This window comes from Delphinus delphis, chromosome 14, assembly GCF_949987515.2.
Source record: "Delphinus delphis chromosome 14, mDelDel1.2, whole genome shotgun sequence".
In the NCBI taxonomy this organism is placed as follows: domain Eukaryota; kingdom Metazoa; phylum Chordata; class Mammalia; order Artiodactyla; family Delphinidae; genus Delphinus; species Delphinus delphis.
Genome location: NC_082696.1, coordinates 24921755 through 24948635, shown reverse-complemented (window position 1 = coordinate 24948635; position 26881 = coordinate 24921755). Strand labels below are relative to the sequence as shown.

Sequence of the window (26881 nt, the reverse complement as noted above, 5' to 3'; positions counted from 1 at the left end):
CTCTGTTTTGGAGAAACCTGCAGTCTTCAATCTGGGAATACAAGGGCTCAGTCCTCAAAGGTAAACTGTATTTAAAAAATTGAGGTTCTGTAGCTTTCTTGCAAATCTTGCAACTTATGCACATTTAAATATTGGCGTAATGAAAAGAGCATATGGTCTTTGACCTTGCTTAGACCTTGATTTGAATGGCGCATTCTGCCCATTAGCTTTGGGTTCATGTGTGTTTACTCAGTTGCTATTTTAATTTTAATTTTTAATCTAGAAAATGAGGTTAATGACCAGCTTGTAGTGGTTGTTATGAAGAAGTAAAAAAGTACATATAAGATACTTAGCACAATAGCTGACACCAGTAATGTTCAGCAAACAGCTGAACATTAACATTAGTTTTTAAATAGCTTTATTGAAATAATTCATATGCCATAGAATTTACCTTTTCTAAAGTATATAATTCAGCGGTTTATAGATTCACAGAGTTGTGCATCCCTCATCATAATTTAATTCTAGGACATTTTCATCACCTCAGAAAGAAACTCATTAGCAGTCACTCCCTAGCTCCCGAAGCCCTCAGCCCTTGACAACAGTAATCTATTTTCTGTTTCTACGGATTTGCCAATTCTGAACATTTTCTATCAATGGAATCATACAATACATGGCTTTTGTAACTGGCTTCTTTTACTTAGTATAATGTTTTCAAGGTTTCAAGTTTCATCCATGTCGTAGCATGTTATCAATACTTCTTTTCCTGGCCAAATCCCATTCCATTGTATGGATATACCACATACTGTTTATTCATTTATAGCTCACTTGCCTTCACCTTGTAGAATAGGTCCATGCTTCTTCCTCCTTGTGTCCAGGCCACAGAAACAAGCACCTAATGGGAGATGGGGAGGGTGGGGACCCATTGAACAATATTTTTTAAAAGTCTCAATTTCAGTCATTTTTGGCATTCTGCGTTCCAAGAGTTTTGATCAGTTTATCTAATCAGTCCTTTTAATACCCCTTTTAAAACTGAGAAAATCACCAGAACATTAAATGTAACCTTCAAAACTGCTTTGTTGGATTGAGCAAATAGGGATTCCAAGGGAAAAAGCATTCTAGGGTCTGACAGAGCAAAAGGAAACTTTGCCAATCGACGTGTTTTTCTTGGATGGGTCCTGACATAGAGTAAAGCAAAAGCTGTTTCCTGTGGCTTAGTGACAGAGCAGCAGATTGACCTTGTTTATTCAGCTGGTTCATTTGTCCTTTGTGTCAGTGAACCCCATGTGGGTCCCAGGTAACAAATTTTTAGTTTATCTAATTTGTATCCTTTCACACAACTAAAACATGTTAAAGGCAACAGGGGAAAAAAATGAGGTGCCTGGATCAGAATAAAATTTATTATTTATATAGATGTTGCATATTTATTGTAGAATTTTTTTTTAATTGATTTTTTTAAAGTACTACGGGAGCAAACCATTTAACATTTGTTTACATACTTCCAGACTTCTTAGACAAACGTTTATTTACAAAAATTAGGTAGTAATATTCATATGGTTTTCTAACCTGCTTTTCATGTTGTGAACATCTTTCCTTGGTGGTAACTATTCATCTACATATAAATGAAAAAAACTTCCAGGCTTCACAATAAATACTTAAAGGCATTTTGACCAGAACCATTAGAAATTAATTAAGAAGGATGTTGCTTTGGCTTTGGTACCTCCTGTATAATGTGAAAATTGGCAATAAGTATTAAAATATTATGAGGATTTGCTGAAGATAAGAAACCCCACCTTTTCCATCACACAGCCTTAAAATTGCTGGCTTTCTTTGAGAGAAAGCAAACGTTGGCTTCTGTATCCAAGTCTCCTGTCGGGGTCTGGCCCCACTGCTCCGTGTCTTCAGGGGCTTCTGGAACTACAGTGATGTCCGGGATCCCACCGCAGACTCCCTGAAGGGTGACAAAGAAACGGGAACGCCGCCCGGGCCGGGCCGGAATCCAGTGCAGCCCTTAAGGAGGGGGCGTTGGCCAGCAGGGCACTGGCGCTCGGGGCTTGGTCCGCCCGGCCTCTGGGCCTTCCAGCTGGGAAGGCGTCGGTCACGTTGTCCCTCCAGCCGCTCTGGAACCCTGTGTGGGTGCTGGTGCCGGGAGCTGCGGGGGGGGGGGGGGGGGGGGGGAGGGCGGGGCCATGTGGTCGGTCTCTATGGAGACGGCGGGCTGCCGGCCCTGCCCCTGCCCCTCAGGCTGCGTCCGGGGTCCTGCTCTTGCAGCTCCACGCGGTCCAAAGAGGAGGCAGACGCTCGGAGCCGCGACTCTCCGCCACCTCCCGGAGGTAAAGCGCTTGCCTTCCGGGCTGCACAGCTTTTTCTTGGGGCCATGGGGGCCCAGCTCCCGGGCGGTTTAGTTCCCGGTGCAGCCTCGGGAAGACCCAAAGCAGCGCCCTCGCTGGGCTCCCCCTCGGTGACCTTGGAGAACCACAGCACTGAAGTGGCGTTTGGGAGAAACACCACTGTCCCTGCCTAGGGTCAGGTTTGAATTGGGCTGTGGCCAGTAAACTCTTATTTCCTGCAGAGCACGCATTTGAGATAGGGATGAAGTCACTGAGTTACTGAGAAGTTTGGAAAACACTGATCTTCATAGGATTCTGAGCTGGCTCACAGCGACTCCCTCCCTCCTTCGGGCAGTTCTCACCCTCTTCCTCCGGATCGAAAAGTGGGGTCACGAGGCGGGGGGGGGAGTGAGAGGGATCGGGGGGGCAGGTAGTGAAAGAGAAATACAAAGAATCTACTGCGAATACAGTAAGTGGTTAGAACTATAGCTCTGAATAGTTAATATGCTAAGATTTGATGAATAGGGTTATAGTCATATATAGATCAATAAGATCAAACCTTAGTTAAAATCGTGATACTTATATTTTATCTTTTTAAAAGGACTCATGCTCTGCTTATTAATCAGCCTCGCCATGTATCAGAACAGAATATCCTAACAACACACGCATTCAAGTGCAGCACAACCTGTGTAATTGTTTTCAGGCCCGTCTTGACATTTGTGCATCATAGGAACCTCAAAAATTGTGCTCTAAAAACCATTATTTACGTGAAAGAAAGTAGGGGTTGGAACTTGGAAGTTTTAGAACAACAATAATTGATTATTCTTCTTGAATGAATTTAAATAGTACAGTCACTTCTTGTTATAATTTTTATGTTATAGCTTTAAACTTCTATATCTGTGAGCAAATCCAGCATTTGATTATGTCCAGTTTTGGCCACAAAACTCCTCCTGTGCCTCAAAACATGCTATTACTTTCATTATTTATTTGTGCATTTAATAAAAATTATATACCAGTTTATGTTCAAAATGGCATGTTTTTACATGCCCCGAATATAGGACATTTTACTTAACTGGAATTATCTTTCATTTCTATTTTTTCACAAATCACACTCACTTTTCCTGTATACCAGTTCTTTTCTGCAATCTTTAGAACCACACAACCTCTGAGGAGGCATATTTAAAGGATTAACTTTTAGAAAATAAATGAATCATTGTACGACTTGCAATGTGAATTGCCAAAGTACTCAAATGTAGGTACCTCTGTGCCAGGGAACAATGTTTTGTTTCCAGTTTCCACTCCAAGTCAGTGTCTTGCACAGTGGAGTAGGACCCGAGTAATTTACATTTCTCCAGCTGTGTAACCAATCACCTGTGGAAACACAGTTAATGACAACAGGGTTTTGATTTATCCCAGTGATGATTAGCTCTCTGTATGGACTGGCAGCTGTCCAGCCCTCTCACCCCTTAACCTGGCTTTGGTTGTCACACAACAGGCACCACCCGCCACCCCCCACCCGCCTTTTTCTCCCTAAGCATGGAGGTGCAAGTGTGGATTGCTGAGTTTCTCGTTGATATGTCAGTTATAAAGAATAATAAGTCATGGGATAGAAAGTATATTTCCAAATTAACCCATACCAGTCATACATCCAATTCAAGTTACACTCACATGTTGGGAAAAATCCAGTATAACCTTTAAACTTGATACCAGTTACTACCTGTGTGACCTTGGAATATTTTCTTTACCCTGTTCTTTTCATCTGTAATCAAACTCCCAGGATGAATGTGAGAAATAAATGAGCTCGTGTATGGGAAAGAGACTTACTAGCACTGTGCCAGTCAGAGTAGCTACTCAAAAAAATGTAGGATGTTAAACATAGCCTTTATTCCATGTCCCCCTCCCCACTTTGATTTAGTTACTTAATATGTTTGTTGGATCCAGTAACATGAGAAAAACCACAGATTGGGGTCTCCTATTTTATTCCCTTTTTGCACCAAACTTTAGAAATATTTAGAGCCCTTGTTTTACAGAGTGAGGTAAGAAATAGTTCTCCAGTTTGTGTCACCCACACTGGAGTTTCAATTCAGTGGAAAACTAGGCTGTAAGCAAAGCAGCAGCAGCGGGGCATTTCCTCTTCCAAGAATGACTCGCTACTTTGTACTAGAACAAGAGAGATCCTAAATGATCAAGGAAGAACTTTGTGGTACAGTATTTTGGCTTTTGGAGAAAGCACATGGAGAAGAGATGAAAACAATGGATGAGAATTTGATTTTGTACATTTAGGTTTTGAGTCTCTCTTGGTATTAGAAGATACTGTAGCTGTCCGATTGTAAACATAATTCACAATAAATATTCTTGCCCCCAGAGTGAATTCTCATCTCAAATACGTACGCTTTCTGCCAATTTGCTGATGTTGTGAAAGAATAATCTGTCTGATCTACATATGAATTCAATCCTAAGCTTATTTTGCCATCTAACTCACTTGACATAATGATGGAAATTACTAATAAGAAGATCACACAAGTTGATAAGTTGTTACAGTTGTGATGCAGTTGTCAAATCCTAATAATCGGTGAAGGAATTTGGCTTTTTCTTGGCTAGTAACTTTTCTTTCAGCCCTTGAATTTAGAAAATTGGTGGATGTGAACAATTATTCATTTATTCACTCAGCAACTACTTGCCAAGTCCCTACCTGTTGGCAGGCACTACAAGGTAGGCAGCTTCTAAAATGACTCCCAACGACCCCAGCTTCCTGGTATTCATGCCCTTTTGAATCTCCTCCCCTCAAGTGGAGGCTAGACTTGTTTCTAATGCAGGGTTTGCCAAACTTTTTCTGTAAAGGGCCAGGTAGGAAATATTTTTTGCTCTGTGAGCCATGTGGTTTCTTTCCCAATTACTCAATTCTGCTGTTGTACTGAAAAGCAACCGCAGGCAATATGTAAATAAATATGATTAGCTGTCTTTCAATAAAACTATTTACAAAAATGGGCATTGGGCCAAATATGGCCTGCTGGCCATGTTTGCTGACCCCTGCTCTGACGAATCAAAAAGCAATGGTATATCACTTCTGAGATTTTGTTACAGACTCTAGCTTCCATCTTGCCTGCCCTCTCTTGCCCTCTCGCTTGCTTACTTGAGTGGAAGCCAGCTGCCGTTTTGTGAGCTAAGCTGTGGAGAAGCCCACCTGGGAGGGGAGCCTCCAGCCTGCAAGGAACTGAGGCCCTTTCTCCTCAGTCTGTGAGGAACTGAATCGTGTGACAACCCTCTACCCGAGCTTGGAAGTGGATCCTTCCCCAGTTCAGCTTTGGGATGACAAAAGCCCCAGCTGACACTTGGGTTGTGAGAGACCCTGAACCAGAGGACCTAGTTAAGCCATGCTTGACCCCTGACTGTGAGAGAATAAATGCTTTTTTAAAGCAACTACGTTTTGGGACTGTTTGTTACACAGCACTAGATACCCACCATGATACCCACACTAGACAACTAATACACTTCATGATAGGCTCCTTTAACAATGAACAAGAGATATGCTACATATTACCTCCTTCTCTTGGAGATTGACTGAACATCAATATACTAAATTTGCAAAACATCCTACAAAAAAAGTTTTAATTTTGTTCAATCAATCATTTCCAGGCATATTTAACCACAGATGCTGCTTTTCTGGGAAATACCTATTAATAGCTTACGGAGCTACTATTTGGAGAGTTTTGTGTTTTATTTTTTAGAGGCTGAAAGAATTTTTTTTAATTATTTTATTTTTATTTTTAAAATTTTTGGCTGCATTAGGTCTTCGTTGCTGCGTGTGGGCTTTCTCTAGTTGTGGTGAGTGGAGGCTACTTTTCGTTGTGGTGCACGGGCTTCTCATTGTGGTGGCTTCTCTTGTTGCGGAGCACGGGCTCTAGGTGCACGGGCTTCAGTAGTTATGCCTGGCAGGCTCTAGAGTGCAGGCTCAGTAGTTGTGGCGCATGGGCTTAGCTGCTCCTCGGCATGTGGGATCTTCCTGGACCAGGGATCGAACCCATGTCCCCTGCATTGGCAGGCGGATTCTTAACCACTGTGCCACCAAGGAAGTCCCTGGGGAGATTTTAAATGCTGGACTATGAAAAGAAATCATTCCATTTAAAGAAGTAGTGACTGCCAGCATGCCGTCTCTCCCTGGATCAAATAACTAGTCAATAAAGTAACATATTCATTTAAGAGAATGAATGTAATCCTGTGGGAATTTGTATGTGTCTATGTTTATATCTGTATATGATGTACTGTACTCACATATTGAAGCCCACCAGCAGAGATAGCAACTATTCTTTCTGTAATGTTCTGCTCATTTTGTAACTCAGTAATACCTTACCACAGAGGATAATACCAATTTTGAGAAGTTGCTAAATAAAAATCCCTTATGTTGGCTCTTGGAGAGATTTCACATAACAACAGCTGGGCATCTTATGAAACTAAGGATTTGTTTTGATTTAATGTTGATTCAGAGGGAGGTATTTAATTTTCCACATTGCCATGAGGTTTTTATCTGAACATTATTGTACTGTAGTTTGCCAGGACACATCACTGCCTTGCTTCACACGTGAGGAGACTGAGGCTCAGAGATGAAATTACTTGTAAGGCTTTAATTTTGGGGTGGGGAGGTTGAGGTTTTTTGTTTGTTTGTTTTTGGCCGTGCAGCATGTGGGATCTTAGTTCCCAGACCAGGGATCCAACCCATGCCCCCTGCAGTGGAAGCATGGAGTCTTAACCACTGGACCACCAGTGAAGTTCCTAAGGCTTCAATTTAGGGGGATCAGAGCAGGAATTCAAATTTGGTGCTCACCATGTCATGCTGCCCTTCTTTAATATTTCTAAAACTGTTCCTAATATGGTACGTGACTTTCCGAGATATTCATTTTTAAAATGTGCTTCTGTCTCATTGAAGTGTAATAAGCGAAGAGGCACCACCAGCGTTTGGCTTATTCTCAGATTCTTCTGACTTGCCAATAAAATTTCTTCAGCTACTCCAGGCTGAAGAAATTCACATTGTTCCCTCTCTTCTTGGTATTTATAGCAACAGAGGGTTGCTTAGAAACTTAGACATTTCTGATGCTTGAATCTCAGCTAGAATTTCAGTGGAAGCAGTCATCCAATTGTGTTTTAACATCTTCTGTAATGGACATAACCTCCCAAGACAGCTAATGCTGCTGAAGTGATTGTTTTCCCACTTAGACTGAGCCAAAATCCATCTCTCTGACCTCATCCATTGTTCTTAATTTTGTCTTCTGGGCACTCACAAGCCACGTGTAATTGAATTTATATGTAAAAAGCCTCCAGACACTGATGTACGTGTGGTACAGTGTGAGAAAGTGGTCCACTTGCTTTTCTCTTTTTTAAATAGATACTCTGTTTTCTATAAATGGAAAATTCTCTCTCTTCCTCTTTGATTTGAAATCTAAGAAGTGCCCATGTATACATGAGTCTCTCTATTTTGGACCCTTCTCTTCTGCTCCCCTGATTAGTTATTTGTCCCCATGCTAATACCATGTCATCTTATTAGTGCAGCTTTATAATAAGTTTTTCTACATTAATTGTTTATTAAAGTATAGTTGATTTACAATATTATATTAGTTTCATGTATATAGCATAGTGATTCAATAGTTTTACAGATTATACTCCATTAAAATTTATTACAAGGATGGCTGTAATTCCCTGTGCTATACAATATATCCTTGTTTTTTTGTTTGTTTTTATTGAAGTACAGTTGATCTACAAAGCTGTGTTAGTTTCAGGTGTATTGCAAAGTGATTCAGTTAATGTGTATATGTTAATCCCAAACTCCCAATTTATCCCTCCTCTCCTATAATAAGTCTTGATATCTAGAAACACATCTCCCTCTCTTGCTCTTCCAGACTGTCTGGACTACTTTAGCCTTGTAAATTTCCATAAATATTTTAGAATCAGCTTTTCAAGTTACACACATACAATATCACTTTGGGATTTTTTTGGGATTGCATTGAATCTGTAGATCAATTTGAGAGAATTAGTCTCTTCATTTTTCTGAATCTCTAATACATACCTCTAAACATTTCTCTCCATTGATTTAGGTCTCTAAAAATTGTTTTTCAGTAAAGTTTTCTATCCTTATAAAGTTGTACTTTTACTTTTTCTAGGTACTTAGTAGTATTTGATGTTGTTTAAAAACTTCTTAATCAAAATAGAAGATATAGAAAAATATGCATGTTATAAGTGTAATACTCGATGAATTACAAAGTGAACTCACCCAGGCTCCCACCCCTAGGTCAATACCAGCACCCCAGAATCCCCTCTCATATCCCTTCTAGTCATTACCTTCTCTTTCCTCCCCAAAGGTAACCACTATCCTGACTTCAACCACTAGGGCGTAGAACTTTGTATAAATAAAACCATGCAAGGGGCTTCCCTGGTGGCGCAGTGGTTGAGAGTCGGCCTGCCGATGCAGGGGACACGGGTTCGTGCCCCGGTCCGCGAAGATCCCACATGCCGCCGGGAAGATCCCACATGCCGTGGAGCGGCTGGGCCCGTGAGCCATGGCCGCTGAGCCTGCGCGTCCGGAGCCTGTGCTTCACAACAGGAGAGGCCACAACAGTGAGAGGCCCGCTTTCCGCAACAAAGGAAAAAAAAAAAAAAACCATGCAAAATGTTTTACTTTGTTTCCAGCTTCCCTTGTTTAATGTCTTAGGTGTGTGATTCATGCATACTGTTGTGTGTAGCAGCAGCCTGCTCATTGAGCTGTAGCATTCTACTGCATGAATATATGACAATATATTTATCTATTCAACCGTTGATGGATGCTTGGGTTGTATCCAGTTTGGAGCTATCCAAAGCAGCTATGAACATTCTTGTGGATATATTTGGTCCACACGTGCATGTTTTTCTGTTGGGTCAAGTGTATGCATATGTTCAACTTTAGGAAATAATGCCCGTTTTTCAAGCACTTATACTAATCTACACTTTGACCAGCTATATATGAGTTCTGGATGCTCACCAACACACAACTTTGTCAGTCTGTGCTGGATAACAGACCATCCCCAAAGCTGAAACAGGAATCATTGTTTGTCACAATTCTGTGGGTTCACAATTCATCCGGGCAGTTCCACTTGCTGTTGTAGGCTGGGGTCATTCGTTTGGTTGCATTTACCTGAGAGCTCAGCTGGAACTGGAATACCCGAGATGGCTTCATTCACACATCTGGTGCTCTGACTGGGGTGGCTGAAATAGTTGGGGGCTGGTTCAACCTCTGTCTTTCCATGTGGTCTCACCTCACTCAGTAATCTAGCCCGAGCTTATTTACCCGGCAGCTAGATCTCAAGAGTGCAGGAAGAGAAACTGCAAGTCTCAAAGCCCAGGACCAGAAGTCATATATCATCACTTCCATAACGTCCTATTGGTTATAACAAGGCAGTGCTAGTGCAGATTTGTGGGGAGGAAGGGCAATAAGACTCCACTTCTTGATGGGAGAACTGGATGGGAGCAATCATTCCTGGCCATATGTACAGACAGTATACCACGTTGCTTCCTCTGGTCACAACAATTCACATGCCTTTCACAAGCAGAATGCATTTACCCCATCCCAAGACACCCAAGGTCTCATCCAGTTGTGGTATCAGTCTAGAAGTCCAGTCTCTCGTGATCTGCATCAGGCCCAATTGCAAGTGAGGCTCCTTGTCTGTCGCTGCTCTTGAACTGGAGACGTGTGAATTTAGCTGTCTCCCAGACACCTAGATTACACTAGTGAAACACAAAAAGGGTAACCACAGCAGTCCTTCCTATTCACAAAGGCGGGAAACAAGTCACATGGCAGTTTCTGGTCCATAGCAATTCTGAAATTCAGCCAGACCAGTTGTCCTGATGATTCCTTGATTATGGTCCAGGTCTACTCCCTGGGAGTAATCTCCTGATCCATTGATCTCAGCTTCTCTTGGCTCTGCACTACTGACTCTTCGCTCTGTCCTCTGCGTCACCCATCTTTCTCAATAAGAAATTATCTGTGGTTGCAGTTGCAAAGCTTTCTCAGCCTGCTTCTTACCTGTAGAAAGTTGGAGGCTCAGAGACTATTTCAGGCCTTCTCAGTCCCTTTTATTTCAAGCTGGTCATGCTTTCACCAGAACAATCTTCTTGACAATTTTGTGGGTTTTCTGTGTATCTTATTATAATCCATTCTCTTCAACAAAGGCTGCATCCACAAATCCCTTTGAGATAGGCCCCTGGCTGCCTTGGGATATGAATCAGGGTGCTGTGGGACAAAGTCTCTAAGACTCTTAGGAACTCTTTTATTTTCTAAATGAGAGGGTCTATGAGACACACCACCTTAAACCTTTCAAAGACCTTATCAAGGAGGTCTTTGAAATGAAGCCATTTATTACTTTGAGACTTTTTGCTGGCTGGAGATACTGTACTAGATGTTCTTTATTTCTGCTAGATTCTGCTAAAAAACTAGATTTTCAGGTCAGTTCATGTCTCTCTTATTGTATCATATTCAGCTAAGAAGCCAGTCAGAACTTTCTATATCCTGCTTGGAATCTCTTTAGCCAGGTCTGCACATTCCTTGGTAGATTTCCTATTGTCCACATTAATGCAGGCAACAGTGTTACTAAACATTCCACTGCTACATAACACAGGTGATCCTTTTTCTAGCCTTTCTTAGCAACTTCACTGTTCTTCTAGGCTCCACTGACAGTCTCCTCACCACCCTTCCAATTTCCACTTGCTGCTCTTTTTCGACATCATTGCCATATGCTTTAAGCTATGTTATGGCAATACTCTACTTCCAGGTATGAATTTTTTCTATCAGTTTTTATTGCTGAATGACAAAATGCTCCAAACTCTAGTGGCTTAAAACAATCTTTTACTGTTATGATTCTGAGGATCAGCTGGGCCCAACGGAATGCAGTGGTTCTACTCCATGTGTTGCTGACTAGAATCTTCCGTTCCTACTATTCTGCAGTGCCACTAGTGTCATAAATCTAGTGAGATATATTTGCGAGTCTGTTTCTGGACTCAACTGGTTTATTTGTCTATTCTTATGCCAATATCTCATGCTCTATTTACACTAACTTTATAGTAAATAAGTCCTGATACCATGTAGAGTAAGTCTTATTACTTTATTCTTTTTAAAGTTGTCTTTGCTGTTCTTGACCCTTTGCATTTTCATACACATTTCATAATTAGTTTGTCAAACACACACACACACACACACACACACACACACACACACGTGCACACAAACACCCCACCCCACTGCTGGGTTTTGATTAATAGATTAATTTGGTACAACTAAACATCTATATAGACATTACTGTTACTTAGATCTTTAAAAATTTCTCTTGATAAAATTTTTAGTATTCTATGTGGAACATTTGTACCTCTGATTTAAATTGGATTTTTAAAAGTTATTATAAATGACATACTGTTTTTTAATAAAAATTTGTTGTTAGTATACAGAAATACAGATTTTTTATGTTGACCTTGTGTATAGCAACCTTCCTAAACATGCATTAAATCTGACAATTTACCTGTAAATTCTTCAGTATTTTCTACATATACTTATGCCACTAATAAATAATGACAGTTTTTTCCTTTTCAATGATTATAATTTAATTTTCTTGCTTTATTACATTGGACAGAATTCCAGAACAATATTGAATAAAGATAGTAGTGGCAATTATAAGGAAAGTTTCAACATTTTACTATTAAGTTTAATGTTTGCTAGTTTCTTATAATATGTCCTAATTTGGATTAGGAAGTTTCTTCTAGTTCTAGGTTGGTAAGATTTTTTTTGTTATGAATGGGAGTTGAATCTTATCAAATGCACTTTTTGTATCTACTGAGATTTTCATGATTTTCTCCTTTGTTTTATTAATGATGAGAAGTGCATTGATTTTGTAATATCAAATCAAATTTACATTCCAACTTGCTGGTGATATAATAAGATTTTTAATACATTGCTGGGTTTGGTGTTCTAATATTTTGACTAGGATTTTTGGACCTATGTTTATGGTAATAAACCTATAATATTCCTCTCTTATAAGGTTCTTGTTGGGTTTTGGTGTTAAGGTTATGCTGACTTCATAGAAGGACCTGGAAATAATTACCACTTTTTCTATTCTCTGGAATAAGTTTGTTATTTCTTCCTTAAATGTTTGGTAGATACAAATATTGGTTCCAGGAGTAAGGTGCTGCCATACCAACATCAATACATTCCAAATTATGTGACATTAACATCCAGTCTGGCAGCATGAAATTGTTATTGGAGACTTGGACAGTCAGCAATCCATGTTACCAAAAAAATGTATAAAAGTATAGTCTAGAATAGCTTAAAAGGCATATTACATACCTAATGAGCTTGTACTTTATACAAAGAGGTAGAAAATGACTGTTATTAGAATGTGTTCATTTCTACTGGCTGCATTTGCCAAGGTACTACAAGAATTAAAGGAGCTCAGAAAATATTTGGCTGGTTTGCAAGCAGGAATGAAAAGGAAATCAGAGACAACCAAAAAACTCAGGGTTTTGCAAGCTTGGAAGGTGCAACTGATTCACATGTTCAACTAGTTAAGAAGCAACAGAGAAGTCCTTTGAGCAAAAAAGTCTGCTTAAAACTCTGCCTAGCGGCAAAGACCAAGTCAGGAAGAGTATGGTTGTCACACCATTGTTAGGATCTCTGAATGGAATAAGGTGGTACCCAGCAAATACTTTCACGCTGGGAAAATATCTCAAAGAGGGGAGACTTAGGGTTTGGCTCTTCCTAAGGAAAGTCTGATAGGCTCAAACTACTTGCAATTAAATTGAGAGAGAGAGAGAGAGAGACAAGTCTCTAAACAATTGTGGCACATAGCACTGCCTGGAATCAAATAACTTGAGATAGATATTGAGAAAGCCATTTTGTCAAAGGCGTTACCTACACGGTATAAAAGAGAATGTGATTGTTTGAGACTAAAAATGATAACTGGGTTCCAGCCTTCTACAGCAGGATCTCAGAACTGCTACGGATTAACTCTTTTATATATCGTTCTTCTCCTTTACAAATGGGAATATTTATTGTAGTTATCCTTTTCCTGTTCTACCATTATATATATTGTGCGTAGGAGCTGGTACCAGATAGCTTCTCTTTTTAGTTCAGAGTTCTCGAGATCAAGAGTAGGTATATCTGGGTCTGTAGAGGCTGTTATGAATCATTTCTATCTCCTGGGATCTAAGCTCAAAATACTGATGAGATCGAACTTTGGGGTTGTCTGCTTTAAGGCGTGGATGAGCGTGTTCTGCATGTGGGAAAGGAAGGGAACTGATCCAAAGGGTGAACTGTGGTAGATTGTATTACTATCTGTGCTCTTGTGTAATCCTCTCCCCTGGAGTATGGGCCAGACGTAGTGACTCGCTTTTACCTAATAGAACAGAGCAAAAGTGATGGGATACCAATTCTGAGGTTAGGTTACAAAGAGACTGTGGCTTCCCTCTTGTGTGCCCTCTCTTGCTTTTTCATTTGCTTCCTCTGATGGAAGCCAGCTGCCATGTGAACTGCCCTATGGAGAAGCCCATCTGGCAAGGAAAGCAAAGGATTCCTCCACCCAACAGTCCACGAACAACTGAATCCTGGTCACAGCCACATGAATGAGCTTCAGATCCTTCAGATGGGGCTGGAGTCCTGGCCAACACAATGATTGCAGCCTATGGGAGATTTTGAAGGAGAGGTACCTGGTATGTACTGAATTGTGTCCCCCCACCCCTAGATCCATATGTTGAAGCCCCCACCCCCGATGTGACTACATTTGGAGGTGGAGCCTATAAAGAAGTAATAAAAGTTAAATGAGGTTATAGGGTTGGGGGCCTTAATCCAATAGGACTGGTATCCTTATAAGAAGAAGAAGAAGAGATACCAGAGTGCCTCCTGCACCCCACCCCGTGTGTGCTCAGAATGAAGGCCTTGTGAGAACACAGCAGGAAGACTGCTGCCTGCACGATAGGAAGCGAGGCCTCACCAGAAACAACAATGCTGATCTTGGACTTTCGGCCTCCAGAACTGTGAGAAAACAAATTTCTGTTGTTCAGGCCGCCCAGTCTGTGGTGTTTTGTAATGGCAGCCCTAGTAGACTAACAATACTGTACCCTACTAGATTGTGCCTGGATTCCCGACCCTCAGGAACTTGAGATAATAAGAAGAGTTTGTTGTTTTGAGCTGTTAAGTTTTAGGGTAATTTGCTATGCAGCAATAAATCATTAATATATTAGCCTAACTTTTTCTTCTATATCCTTTTTGACTTATGTCCTCAAAAGCTAGGCACTGGGGTGGGAGTGGGGGCGCCCTCTTTGAGCCCTTCAGATTCTTGCTTTCCAGAGAAAGAAAAATTCAGTATTTATGGCTGATAAAGAATCATTCCAATTTCTGAGTCATTTTGCCAGCAAAGTAAAAAACAGCTCTGGTTTGGATTCACATTTGGGTCCAGGTAGTTGAGGAGAGAATAATCGCAATGATTTAGAGTTCATGAACTCTCTGTGTATATTTGTATGGATATATATATATGAATTGCTCTAATTGTATCTATATAAGCAAATATATGTAAATGAATTGCTGTAATTCTATTATTCCTATATGGACAACATTAATATACTGGATGTTCTAGGTGTGGACGAAAATAATTTGCTGAGATGTCAGCTGGGAATTCTCCCAGGGAAAGCTTGGAAATGGAGAGCTTCCACACAAGATTCAGTGCCTGGACACCTTTTAGCAACAAGTCATTAAATTGACAGGTGAGTCACATACTCTAGAATAAGACAAGCTTTCTAAGGTGAATTTTACTGTGATATATTGGGTCTCATGTTGCCATATTTAAAATAAAATAAATACTTGTAAAGAACTTAGTTTCTGAGTCACTTTAAACAAAAATAAACCTACCCCAAAGACAGTCTCTCCTCACCCCAGCCCACGACTCCAATCTTATGGGAGGTGCAAGAGCTGCTCCCACTTTTGCCCTGTCAGCACCTCCAGAGATGAAACAGAAACCTCCAGGACACACCCTGGTTGCTGTAAGGGGGAGGAGACAAGAGAAGGTGCTTTGGTGGTATTTTGGTGTGGAGAGTGTTGATATGTGTTTCTTTCATTCTCTCTTCCCTCTTGTGCCAACTGCATGGTTCCCTGGGGCCAGGGGATGCCCCTCCTTTGAAAGATAACGCAGGAAGTAGTCACTGGAATGGCCCAGGCAGCTCTGCCAGACCTTCTTGGAAAAGGGGGCTGCCTGGGTCCTCAGAGCTCCTGCGTGGTCCAGGCACATTCACAAGGGAAGGAGACCAGATGGGCTGGGACCAAAGCCTGACTAGTAATAAAGACAGTGGGTTTATATATGTCCTCTGAGCCAAGCTGGACTGAAGTCCTGGTTTGGGGGGACGCTGGTCCTGGTGTATGTCTTTCATGGAGACACTCCTAACAATGGCTCTTCAGCAAAATTTACTAACTTTCCTTTTGGTGGGTGCTATGAAGAGGTAGGACTGTGGGTTAGTAAAATCACACCTACTTCACATGGCCCTGTTTTCACAATTAAGCAAGTAGCCAGTATGTGTTTTCAAGATGAAATGTTTGGGATCTGTTTCCCGGACCACATTAGCTTAGGTGGAAACAATAGTGAGGATCCAGTATCTCTTTGGGCCCTCCTTGAGCCCCTCTGCAATTACATCCCTGCCAGCCTTTCCCACCGGCCCACCCAACAAGCCTGGGCTTGCCTGCATCCCCAGATAAAAGGAGTTTAAGCTGAAGGGAGAGACCCTTACTACATATGTGAAAGTGCTTTGTGAACTGTAACGTGCAATGCAAGTATTAGCTGTGAGGTTGTTAGGTTGCCTATGGATTGCTTAGCAACTAAGAACATATTGAACTGTAAAGGAAAATGTCATTTTCTCTCCCTTATCGCTCTTTCAGGAAAGAGTTGCTCTTATAAGTCATTGATTTGACCTCTGGACTAACAAGCAACATCAAGAATTCTTATTCACGATTTTTTTATGATGCACTAAATTACAATTAAGGTAAATGTAGCCTAATGATGTAATTATCTTAAAGAAAATAAAATATCATAAAATGTTCATATAACTTTTAAGAGTTTCTTTTTTTCTACAGAAAAAAAGCAACTGATTTTTTTTGTGTGTGTGTGGTACGAGGGCCTCTCACCGTTGCGGCCCCTCCCGTTGCAGAGCACAGGCTCCGGACGCACAGGCTCAGCAGCCATGGCTCACAGGCCCAGCCGCTCCGCGGCATGTGGGATCTTCCCAGACCAGGGCACGAACCCGTGTCCCCTGCATCGGCAGGCGGACTCTCAACCACTGAGCCACCAGGGAAGCCCCAGCCAATGAATTTTTAACATTCTCTTAGTATATTAAATTCTCCTTGGAACTCTCAGACAGATAAGATATTTGAAGTAGGTACTCCGAAATATTTGTTACATGAATGAATGGATCCAAAAAATATCTGAGAAATGACAGTGGCAGCAGCATTTAGGAATATGGGCAAGACTCATATGGCAGTGGTCACTGATTGCCGTTAAGTCCTGGTTCTTCTTATTCTTTCCCTTGCGTCCTATTATCTCTGTAATTTATTTCAAAATACTCCAGCATGGCTGGTGTGACATGTGAAAGTGTTAGTTGAAATGACACCCAGGGGCAGCTAGTGTTCTGATCAAGAGTTAGTACTCTAGGGGTGATTAGCTAGCACTGTATTGGAAAGGTCACAGTGTTTTAGTTATTACCAGACACTTTGCTAATTAGCATAGCAAATATTAGATATTAGTTATTATCAGAGCAACTAGTGTCTTGTTAACATGCTGGTTGAATGCTAGAAATGGCCTGTCTTTGGTGAAATTAAAGGTATTCAGATATGTGGACTGACCAAAATATTCCAGAGAGCCCTCCGGCAGGCCTGGACCTGTCTGAAGAATCCAGCCAGGCCAGTTGGTGCTTATTAAGGATGGTTTCATCTCCAAAACATGGCCGTGTCTGACTGGGGGTTTTCTGGTAGCCTGAGGCCAACAAAAAGGATAGTAATAGAATCCTGTTCATGGAACATTGTTCTTTCTCAGTTGAATGAATCTTTCACCCAAAGGGCAGAGAGCTGGGATTTTGTCAGGCCTACAGAGGAGGCTGTATGAAGTGGTTTGGGCTTATTTACTAAAGTTTGTTCAGTGAAACTCCAGGTAGGGCATCCTTTGGGGCTGCTTTCACTACAACCTGGTGGTGGGGCTTGGGGGACAGGCTAACCCTCAAACTTCTTAGATATTCACCAAAAAGTGTCAAGAGTTGTGCAAGACCAAATTGGGTAATTTTAGTTTACAATACCTGCTTCTCTCAGTCTTTCTTACACTTTCACACAGTCATTTCATCTCTCCTACCTACGAACGCACCTTCTCCATCGTCCGCTTTCTCTGCATCCGTGGGGCTCCTAGTGGATTATCCCTGATGGAGTCACCAAGTCACTGGAGGGAGACAGCCATCTTCCAGGCATGTCAAAAGAGGCTGCAAAGACAGGCCACAGACAAAGAGGCTCTTCAGTCAATGCTTAAAAATCAGGAGGGGACTTCCCTGGTGGAGCAGTGGTTAAGAATCTGGCTGCCAATGCAGGGGACACGGGTTTGAGCCCTGGTCCGGGAAGATTCCACATGCCGCAGAGCAACTAAGCCCGTGCGCCACAACTACCGAGCCTGCACTCTACAGCCCGCAAGCCACAGCTACTGAGCCCACGTGCCACAACTACTGAAGCCCGCGTGCCTAGAGCCTGTGCTCTGCAACAAGAGAAGCCACCGCAATGAGAAACCCGCGCACCGCATTGAAGAGTAGCCCTTGCTCACCGCAACTAGAGAAAAGCCCGCGCACAGCAACAAAGACCCAACGCAGCCAAAAATAAATAAATGTATATTAAAAAAAAAATCAGGAGGAAGGGAGATTTTTATGGTAGTCATTGGGTAGACTTCCTTTGACTTCAATTTTGCAGCTTTCAAGATAAGAAAATAAGAGACCAAACCCTTTATCCATAATTGCTTTGTGGGCCATCCTGTTCTAGTCTCATGTATCACAAACCGAGCAATTTTAGTTGTAACCACTGGAGGTCATTAGTGATCTTGTGGTATATTTTGAGGCTCATCAACAGTAGGCCTGACATTTTTTCACTGGAAACTTCATTCACTGTCTGGCACCTGAATTCTTCTTTCTGTGGGAGAAGGATATGGAACTAACCTGTTAAGTGAAATTACGCTGCTTTGTTTGACAGCAGCTGTGTTTCTGCAGAGTTATATGTATTTCATAGTCCCATGAAGCTGTTATTACATGTTCTGGGCTACTAATTTCGGGGGAAGTTGTATGTCAATTTCTGGTCTCTGGGTTTGGCATCCTGAAACCAGGATCTTTAATTTGTAGTGGTGGTTTTTGTTGTTGAACATCAATCAGGTCATTCCCCACAGTCTGGATGAAGTCTTTCTTACATGACTTCCTGCCATCTCTTTTGGTCAGCCATTTCTTCCCTCTTACTGACAGCTGAAGACACCATGTGCAGATGGTCTAATCCAGTTTGAGCTGTGCTTGATTTTAACCCAATCTAAAAGCCCAACTTATTTTCATTTTTAGCCTAAAGTTAATGCAATAAAATTTTAAAGTATCTTTATTGAGATGTAATTCACATACATAAAATTCATGCATTTAAAGGACACAGTTCAATGGTTTTAGCAGGGGTCCCCAAGCTTTTTGGCACCAGGGACCGGTTTCGTGGAAGACAGTTTTTCCAGGGTTGGGGTGGTGGTGTTTCAGGCAGTAATGTGAGCAATGGGGAGCAATGGGGAGCGGCAGATGAAGCTTCGCTCACTTGCCCTCCGCTCACCTCCTGCTGTGCGGCCTGCTTCCTAACAGGCCGTGGACTGGTACCGGTTGATGACCCAGGGGTTGGGGACCCCTGGTTTTAGTACATTCACAGAGTTGTGCAACCACCAACACAATTTAAGTTTAGAACATTTTCATCACCCACAAAAGAAACCCCCTATCTATTAGCAATCACTCCCCATTCCAATCCCCCCTCAATTCCAGCCCTGCACAACCACTAATCTATTTTATTTCTCTATAAATTTGCCTATTCCAGACTTTTCATATAAATGGAATCATACAATATGTGGCCTTTAGTTCACCTGTTTTATAGCATATATCAAGACTTTCCTTTTTATTGCCAAATAATATTCCACAGTGTGGATAGGCCACATTTTATCTATCCACTCATCAGTTGATGGACATCTGGGTCGTTTCCACATTTTGGCTACTGTAAGTAATGCTGCTATGAACAACTGTGTATAAGTCTTTCTATATGGACGCTTTACTTCTTTTAGGTATATAACTAGAAATGGAATTGCTGGATCAAATGGTAGCACTGCCATCAACTTTTAATTATTAAGTGTTTTTTCTGAATTATATTTACTCCTCTAGTCCCTGTTCCCCCATAACTATGAATAAGCTTGTGAATAAAAGAAAGAATTTAGCATTATTCGAATGCCTGAAATCTTTGCATGTAAGCTCAGCTATATTTGTGCAATACCTTGCTTTTCAGACAGAGAAGCCATTGTTTTAGATGCTTTGTTTTATAATTTCTGAATAACTTTGTTTTAATTCAGGCAGTTATAAAGCTTAAACAGGATATTGAAGTACCAGTCAGAAATATGTTGTCACAGTTTTCATTAAAAGTTTCTTCTTAATCTCTATGAGATATATTCAAATATCTAAGATTTTTCTTTTCTATGCTAATAAATATTCCATATTGTTAAGACTTTGGAAATTTTCTTAAATGGAGTTTTATAATATTTAAGACATTTTTCAAAGGTTCATCTTCTTAAACCTTCCCTCTGGCAAGTTCTCCCTCTCACTTCAACTTAAATGTCACCTCCACTGGGAAGCCTTTCCTGCTCATCCTTCACCCCCATCGTTTTTACAAACCTCTATCGTGGCATTTTCCCTGTACATTATGCTTATCTGTCCACACGTCTGACGGTTTCCAGTGGTGTTGTCCCCCTGCCACTTGAGTAGGCTGACCTTTCCTGTGACTCCTTAAAGGAAACTGGGCTGTTTGTGTCTGCCACACTTGAAGAAACCTATGAGAAGATTGAATCAGTCTCCTAGTCACACTGGTGGGACCGGTTTCAAACTGCTTCTGTTCAGCAAGAGGTAATGCCTCCTACAAAGGCCTTTCATTATGGGGCTGGAGCTGTTCAAACTTGTAGCTTTTCCTGGTGGGTGGAGCAACATTCATGATTCATGTAACTGCAGTCCTAAGACACGGATGGAGTGTGTGTGTGTGTGTGTGTGTGTGTGTGTGTGTGTGTGTGTATGTATGTAGGGAGAGGGAGATCACCACCGAACAAGGATTAGCTCTTGTTGCTTGTCTCCATCAGAGTCACCTGGAAGGGGGGTTGGAGGGCAGAAAAATGTACCAAAAAACATACCAACCCATGTATAGTTAAGAGGGAACACCGCCGTCCCGCACTCTCGCCGCAGTATACCCACCCCGTCTTCCCTGCAGCCCCTGAGAGGGCTCAGTTGAGGATGTTTATCTCGATTGTAATTTCTGAGGAAATCTGGTACATAAATTTTTCAGAGACAACACACTTCTAGATTAACCTTAAATATAGAACAGCTACATCACGCTGAGTTACTGACGTCCATGTGAAAGAAGGACATTTCTGTGTGGAGGTGGTGGAGGGGAGAGGGGAGTATTCAGAGACCCACTGTTTTCTAAATATCCAAGACAGGTCTGGAAACGTGGGTCATCCTGACTCTTCCCTCCCCTCAGCCCCATATTCTGGACATATTTCTGTCCTTTCACATAGATCAGATGGTCGTGGGCAACCACATATAATATTAGCATTTGCTGTTGGGTGGCTTTTAGGGGTGGATGAAGCTAAGAAAGGAAATCCTGGAGTTTGAAAGGAGAAGCCAAACCCCGAAGCTGTTTTACTGGGTGGAGGTGGGGACAGAGGGAGAGTGGGTGGTAGGACGGTCACCGGCTTACATTAGGCAAAGCCCCTGCACTTGAAGTCCTCACTTCCGGTTTTATAAGTGTTGCTACTCTCCCTCTGTAATGTTTCACTTCTCTTTACAGTATGGTAGCTCCACTTGCCATTATGTTATACACCATAGTACTTGCTTGTTCATTTACCATCTGCCTATTCCACAAGAAGGTAGCTCCATGAGGGCAGGGACTTTTTCTGGTAACTCTTTCTGTCCCTAGCACTTAAAACAATACGAGGTTCATAGTAGCCACTCAATAAATGCTTGTTTGAATGAATGAAGATGTGTAAACCACTCCTAATGACGATGATGATAAAAAGGTACTCAGAACAAAGCTTTCCTTTGGTAGTTCTCTCAGAGGAAGGATTTTTTTCAAGATATTACAAGTTTTAGAATACAGGATATTACTAATACTTTGCTTCATTGAAGACTTTTCATTATTTAATTAATTCAAGACCTCTATAAAGCAATTCCAAAAGGAATTATGCATAGTAATAGTACCCAAGGCTGCCATATCGCACACCTCCAGGCGACGCTATTTCACTCTATCGCCTGTGTGAACGGCACCTCCTAAACTTGTTCATTGCACAATTTCCCAAGTGTAGCAGCCCTGATGACACTACCAGCCATTCATAAAGGACATGATGTTAGCTTCCAGATCTACCAAGTATCCTTTACCCTCTGCGAAGGGTCAAATCCACAGATAGTTCACTGGAAAATGGAGACAAGGTTTTAAGAGACCATTTGTCTCCATTCTGTCTTTTTAAATCTCTTTAGGAAATTTTCAGGAGGGTTGAGGCAGAATGAGAGTAGACGTAGCTCCCTGTGAGACCTAAACGGCTAGCAAGTCTTAGAAGCAGAAGGAGGATGCTCTAATTACATACAGAGTAAGTGCCCGGTGACTGCCTGTCATCTTTTGTCCTACCCTCTCTATGTATTCTTTTGATGTCATGGTCAGAATGCTTTCAAGTGCAAATAACAGAAATGGAATTCAAACCAGCCTAAGAAGAAAAGGGAATTTATTGACTTAAGATTTGTCTACTTTAGGCTGCGCTAGATCCTTAGACTCAATGTTACCAGGGCTCACTCACTCTCTTCCTTCTCTCAGCTCTGCTTCCTTATGTGTGTTGCATAAAACTAAAAAGATAAGTGCAAGACCCTTATGAAGGAAATTAGAAATTTGTATTAAAGGGTAGCAGAAAAAAAAAACCTGGGTAAATAGATAGATATGCTAAGTTTCAAGATGCCAATTCTCTCCACATTAATCTTTCAATTCAATTCAATCTTGGTACAAATCCCAAAATGGCATTTTCTTATGGACTTTGAGAAACGGATTCTAAAGCTAATCTGGAAAAGAAAATGGACTACAACAGCTACGAAAAATTTAAATATAAAGAAAAAAATTAGTAAGAGTTGTACTACCAGATATTAAAACTACTTTTATCCATTTATGAAATATCCCCATGTAGTATCTCAAGTGTAAGGAAGCAAGGACTGAGATAAGTAAGTGCTCTGAAGGGAAGGGAAAGGGCAGGCGTCTTTAAGGGTTGGGTAGATCAGAAAGAAGCTTGGGTGGCTAGAGATCCTTCCTCTTCTTGCACCAATTCCTGTTTAGTGGGCTAGACACTGTCCATCACACACCCACACACCCATGCCATTCCCCAATTCCTCTCCATCTTCCTGACAAAACCCTTTTTTTCCCTCAGGTATCATGTGCTTCAGGGGTGGTGGGTCACACTGACCCCCAAAGAGTGAGTCAGGGTTGGACAGAATCATGGTCATTCCATCCTCTTTTATGCGTCTGGTTTAGAAAGGGCATGTAGATATTAATTCGGCCCAAGGAAACACAAGAGAGTGGCTGCTAGAGTTTCTGGGAGAGTTTTCTTCACTCTCAAAGGGACCTAAAAAGGAACTAGAGGGAAGGACATGCCCTCTTCTGCCCTATAGCCTGTGATCTCTGTTGTGTGCAGATCTCTGCTCACAACAGTCAGTCATTTGGGAACCACCTCAGGGAACAAGTTGGAGGGACCAAAGCAAATTACTGAGCAGGCAAAGTGAAAATATAGAAAATCCTTGGCCATTAGTGACACTGAGTTCTTGAATTCACTAACCCTGGAGCTATCCTGATTTCCCTTATTTAAGGAAAGTGAAAGGAAGATAAATAGGTTTAAAAATGGTCCATAATAGTCCATGTATCTAGTTGTCACTTCTCTTGTTATACCAACTCTCCAGAATCTAGCAGAGAACCAGCCAGGTTTGGAAAAACAAAAAGCATTTAGCAGTCAAACTGATGTCCTTTACACATAGGAGAGAGCGCATCAGACCCTCATGCCGAGTCTAAGTATTTAATTAATTCAGGGCTTCAAATAGGATTATACATTCTCCTAAGGACACCATACATGTATTCAACACTTTGTACTTTGGCGTCAGCATCTGCTAGGCTGCCTCTTCTACCAGTGGGCCGTCAAGTTCACCAATGTTGAGGAGGGTGAACCCGTTAGAGTCACTTGGAGTTTGTTAAAAACATGAACTATGAGCCTCACCCATAGACATTTTGGCTCAAAACACCTGGGATGGGGCTGAGGAAGCTGTTTTTACTAAGTTCCCATGGTGATTTGGTATCCAGCCAAGGGTAAGACACAAGGCCTGGGTGACCTAAAGGCCCCAAGGCTTCTTCCACCTTTTCACCTACTCCTTCTTGGAGGCTGGAACACAGATGGTATGAGTGTCCCATCCCTCCTATTCTCTATTAGCAAAACAAAATTATTTGTTCTGTTTCTGTAGATTCTTCATGTTTCACTTGCAATACTTCTTAGTGGTTTTAGAATGTTTCATTATAAGTAACCTTAAACTTGACACAAATAATAAAAGAAATATTTGACTCTCATGTAATTGGAAAACCCATAGGTAGGTTTGGCTGTAGCTGAAGCTCGATCCAGAGATTCAGCAATGAAACGACTTGTTTCTTTCTGGCCCTCTGCTCTGACTTCAGCAGTCATGGCGTCATTATTATGCTTCCTCATTTGTGTCCAGAAGAAAAGAATTCTGTTTGGTTTCCCTCTGGACCAGTTTGGGTCCATGCCCCCTCCTGCCAGTGGCTGTGGCCACGGGATTGACCCACATGAATTTCATTAGCTTTGACCATGTGCTTTTTGGAGTCAGGAATGAAGTCAGCTCCTGTAGAAGCACATGGACCACCAAATAGGAACTGAGGTTATTTTATCTAAAGAAGAGGAAGTAAATGATGGATGACAAAAGCTGAAGTCTATGCATGCAGCATTCAACAAATATTTACCGAGGGTCTGCTGTATAGCAAGCATAGTTCTGGGTGAGTGGGATTCCACACGAAACAGAGTGTAAGAGACCCCTACCCTCTGAAGTTCATATTTTAGTAGACTAAAACTTGGCCTAAAATGGAACAAGAGGGATGTTCATGCACCTCACTGGATATCTGACGGTACAACGTAGCACCGCTGGAAATAAGTGGGGGTGTTTTGCATGTCTCAGAAGTTAGAGCACTGTGGTAGACTGGATAATTGTCTCCAAAGATGTCCAGGCCCTAATCCCTGGAACCTATGAGTGTTATCTTGTACAGCAAAGGGACTTTGCAGATGTGATTAAGAATTTGTGTTGGGGAGATTGTCCTGCATCACTGGAGCTCAACATAGTCACAATGGTCCTTATAAGGGATGCAAGAGACATCAGAGTCGGAAGAGAAAATGATGTGATGATGGGAGAGATGGAGAGACTTGAAGATCCTATGCTTCTGGTTTTGAAGATAAAGGGGACCTGAGCTGAGGAATAGAGACAGCTACTAGGCCCTGAACGAGACAAGAAAACAAGTTCTCCCCTTAGAGCTTGCAGGAAAAAACCAGCCCTGCCAACACCCTGACTGTAGCCCCGTGAAACTGATTTCAGACTTGTGATCTCCAAAACTCTGAGAGAATACATTTGTACTGTTTTAAGCCACTAAGTTGGTGGTAATTTGTTATAATGAACAGGAAATTAATACAAGCAGTGATTTTCTCTTCCTGTTTTTCAACTTTTTTTTTACATTCTTTATTCTAATGTACACATATCTATTTACCCCCTGCTAAGTTACAAGCACCATACCAGATGCTGGGGACAGAGCAGCAAACAAGACGGCTGCCATACCTTTTGTTTATGGGGCTTCCAGTCCAGTGGAAGAGAAAGACTTTAAATGGTGAATGAGTCCAAAAAAGGACTAAATTTGAGGGTCAGCAAGGAAGGAAACACAAAAATAGTGCTTAGGTTACACTTCAGTGCACATCAAGTGTAAAGGATACAGGTTTTGGCAAAGAATATGAGACGGCGTGAAGTAGGCAGGGCTCAGTGGGCTAGAGTAGCGTCCCACGGGGAAGTGTTTGGGGAGCAGGAACGGTCAGCCTGTTGGGAAGGTGAGAGGATTCTGGCAGTACCCCAGAAATACCACCCCAAAACAACCCACTAACATCGCCTTATAGTGTTACCTACATTGTTGCAAAAATCGCTTTTTACCAGCCACGTGACTTGGATCTGCCATGCTGGTTCCAGAGAAAGTCTCTTACTCCTTCCTCAGGACCCTACTGCTTCATTGGCCACAAGCCATATAATAATAAGAATCACACAAGGGAAGTCATCCTGCACTCATGTAGTGATGTCACATCCATGTGCATGCATTATCCTTTATTTTCCACCACCCAAGGGCAGGCATGGCCAACCCAATAGATATCAAAGAAATAGCTACGGTGATGCTAAGTGACAAAGGAAAAGTAACTGGGACCTCACCTAGTCCAGGGGCTCAGGGAAGCCTTCCCTGAGGACTTGACATTTAGGCTGGATTCTGAAGGATGTGTAGGAAATAGACAAGACATTTTTTACCATTCAGTGGTAAAATCAGGCCTTTGGAGACACACTGGAAAGTTTAAATAAGCAAAAAGAGGAAACTACCAATCACCCATAATTGTACCAACTAAGTATAACCTAACTTTTTATGCTTTTATGTACCCATTTAACTATTTACAAATCAGAATATACAAATTATTTTTAAAGCTTAAAATAAAAAACCCTTCAGTCACCCTCCTTATTGCTGTACCCACACCAGCTTTGCTCTCACTCACTGGAGAGCTCAGCGCACGGTTCTGCATTTTCTGTCCACCCCAGACCTGGTCGTTATACTGTGTGACACTGGCCTCCATGTGGAAATCCACCCAACACAGACCCTTACCACGCCATGGAGCGTGTGTCAAGCCACCAGACAAGACGAGGAGGTGCCGCCTGGGCCACTAGAGTGCAGGGACCTCTGCCAAAGGCACTCGGCCCTCTCCAGGTCACCTCCCCCATCTGCTCCTCAGCCATTTCATCACAATTCGGGCAGCGTCCTTCTATTTCTTATCACAAACTTCAGAGCAGACAATTAGATTCAAGTCCCATATCGCTAAGCTTATTAGTTTTGCAAAGCACACATTGTGCGTGGCGCTGCGAGGCACTATCATGAATTATTCCAATGAAGCTATCTTTGTCACAACAAACGAGCGAAGCAC

At 41.8% G+C, this 26881-nt stretch overlaps 1 protein-coding gene across 1 annotated transcript in view; it reads left to right on the top strand.

The window, feature by feature from the left end:
- The first annotated feature begins 2250 nt into the window (after positions 1 to 2250).
- ECT2L (epithelial cell transforming 2 like) overlaps positions 2251 to 26881 on the top strand; it is a 72696-nt gene continuing 48065 nt past the window's right edge. The window contains 4 exon segments of the mRNA XM_060030419.1: positions 2251 to 2309; positions 13830 to 14021; positions 14945 to 15071; positions 16198 to 16337. Of these exon segments, the coding sequence (XP_059886402.1) occupies positions 14970 to 15071; positions 16198 to 16337 (242 nt within the window). The 5' untranslated portion in view covers positions 2251 to 2309; positions 13830 to 14021; positions 14945 to 14969.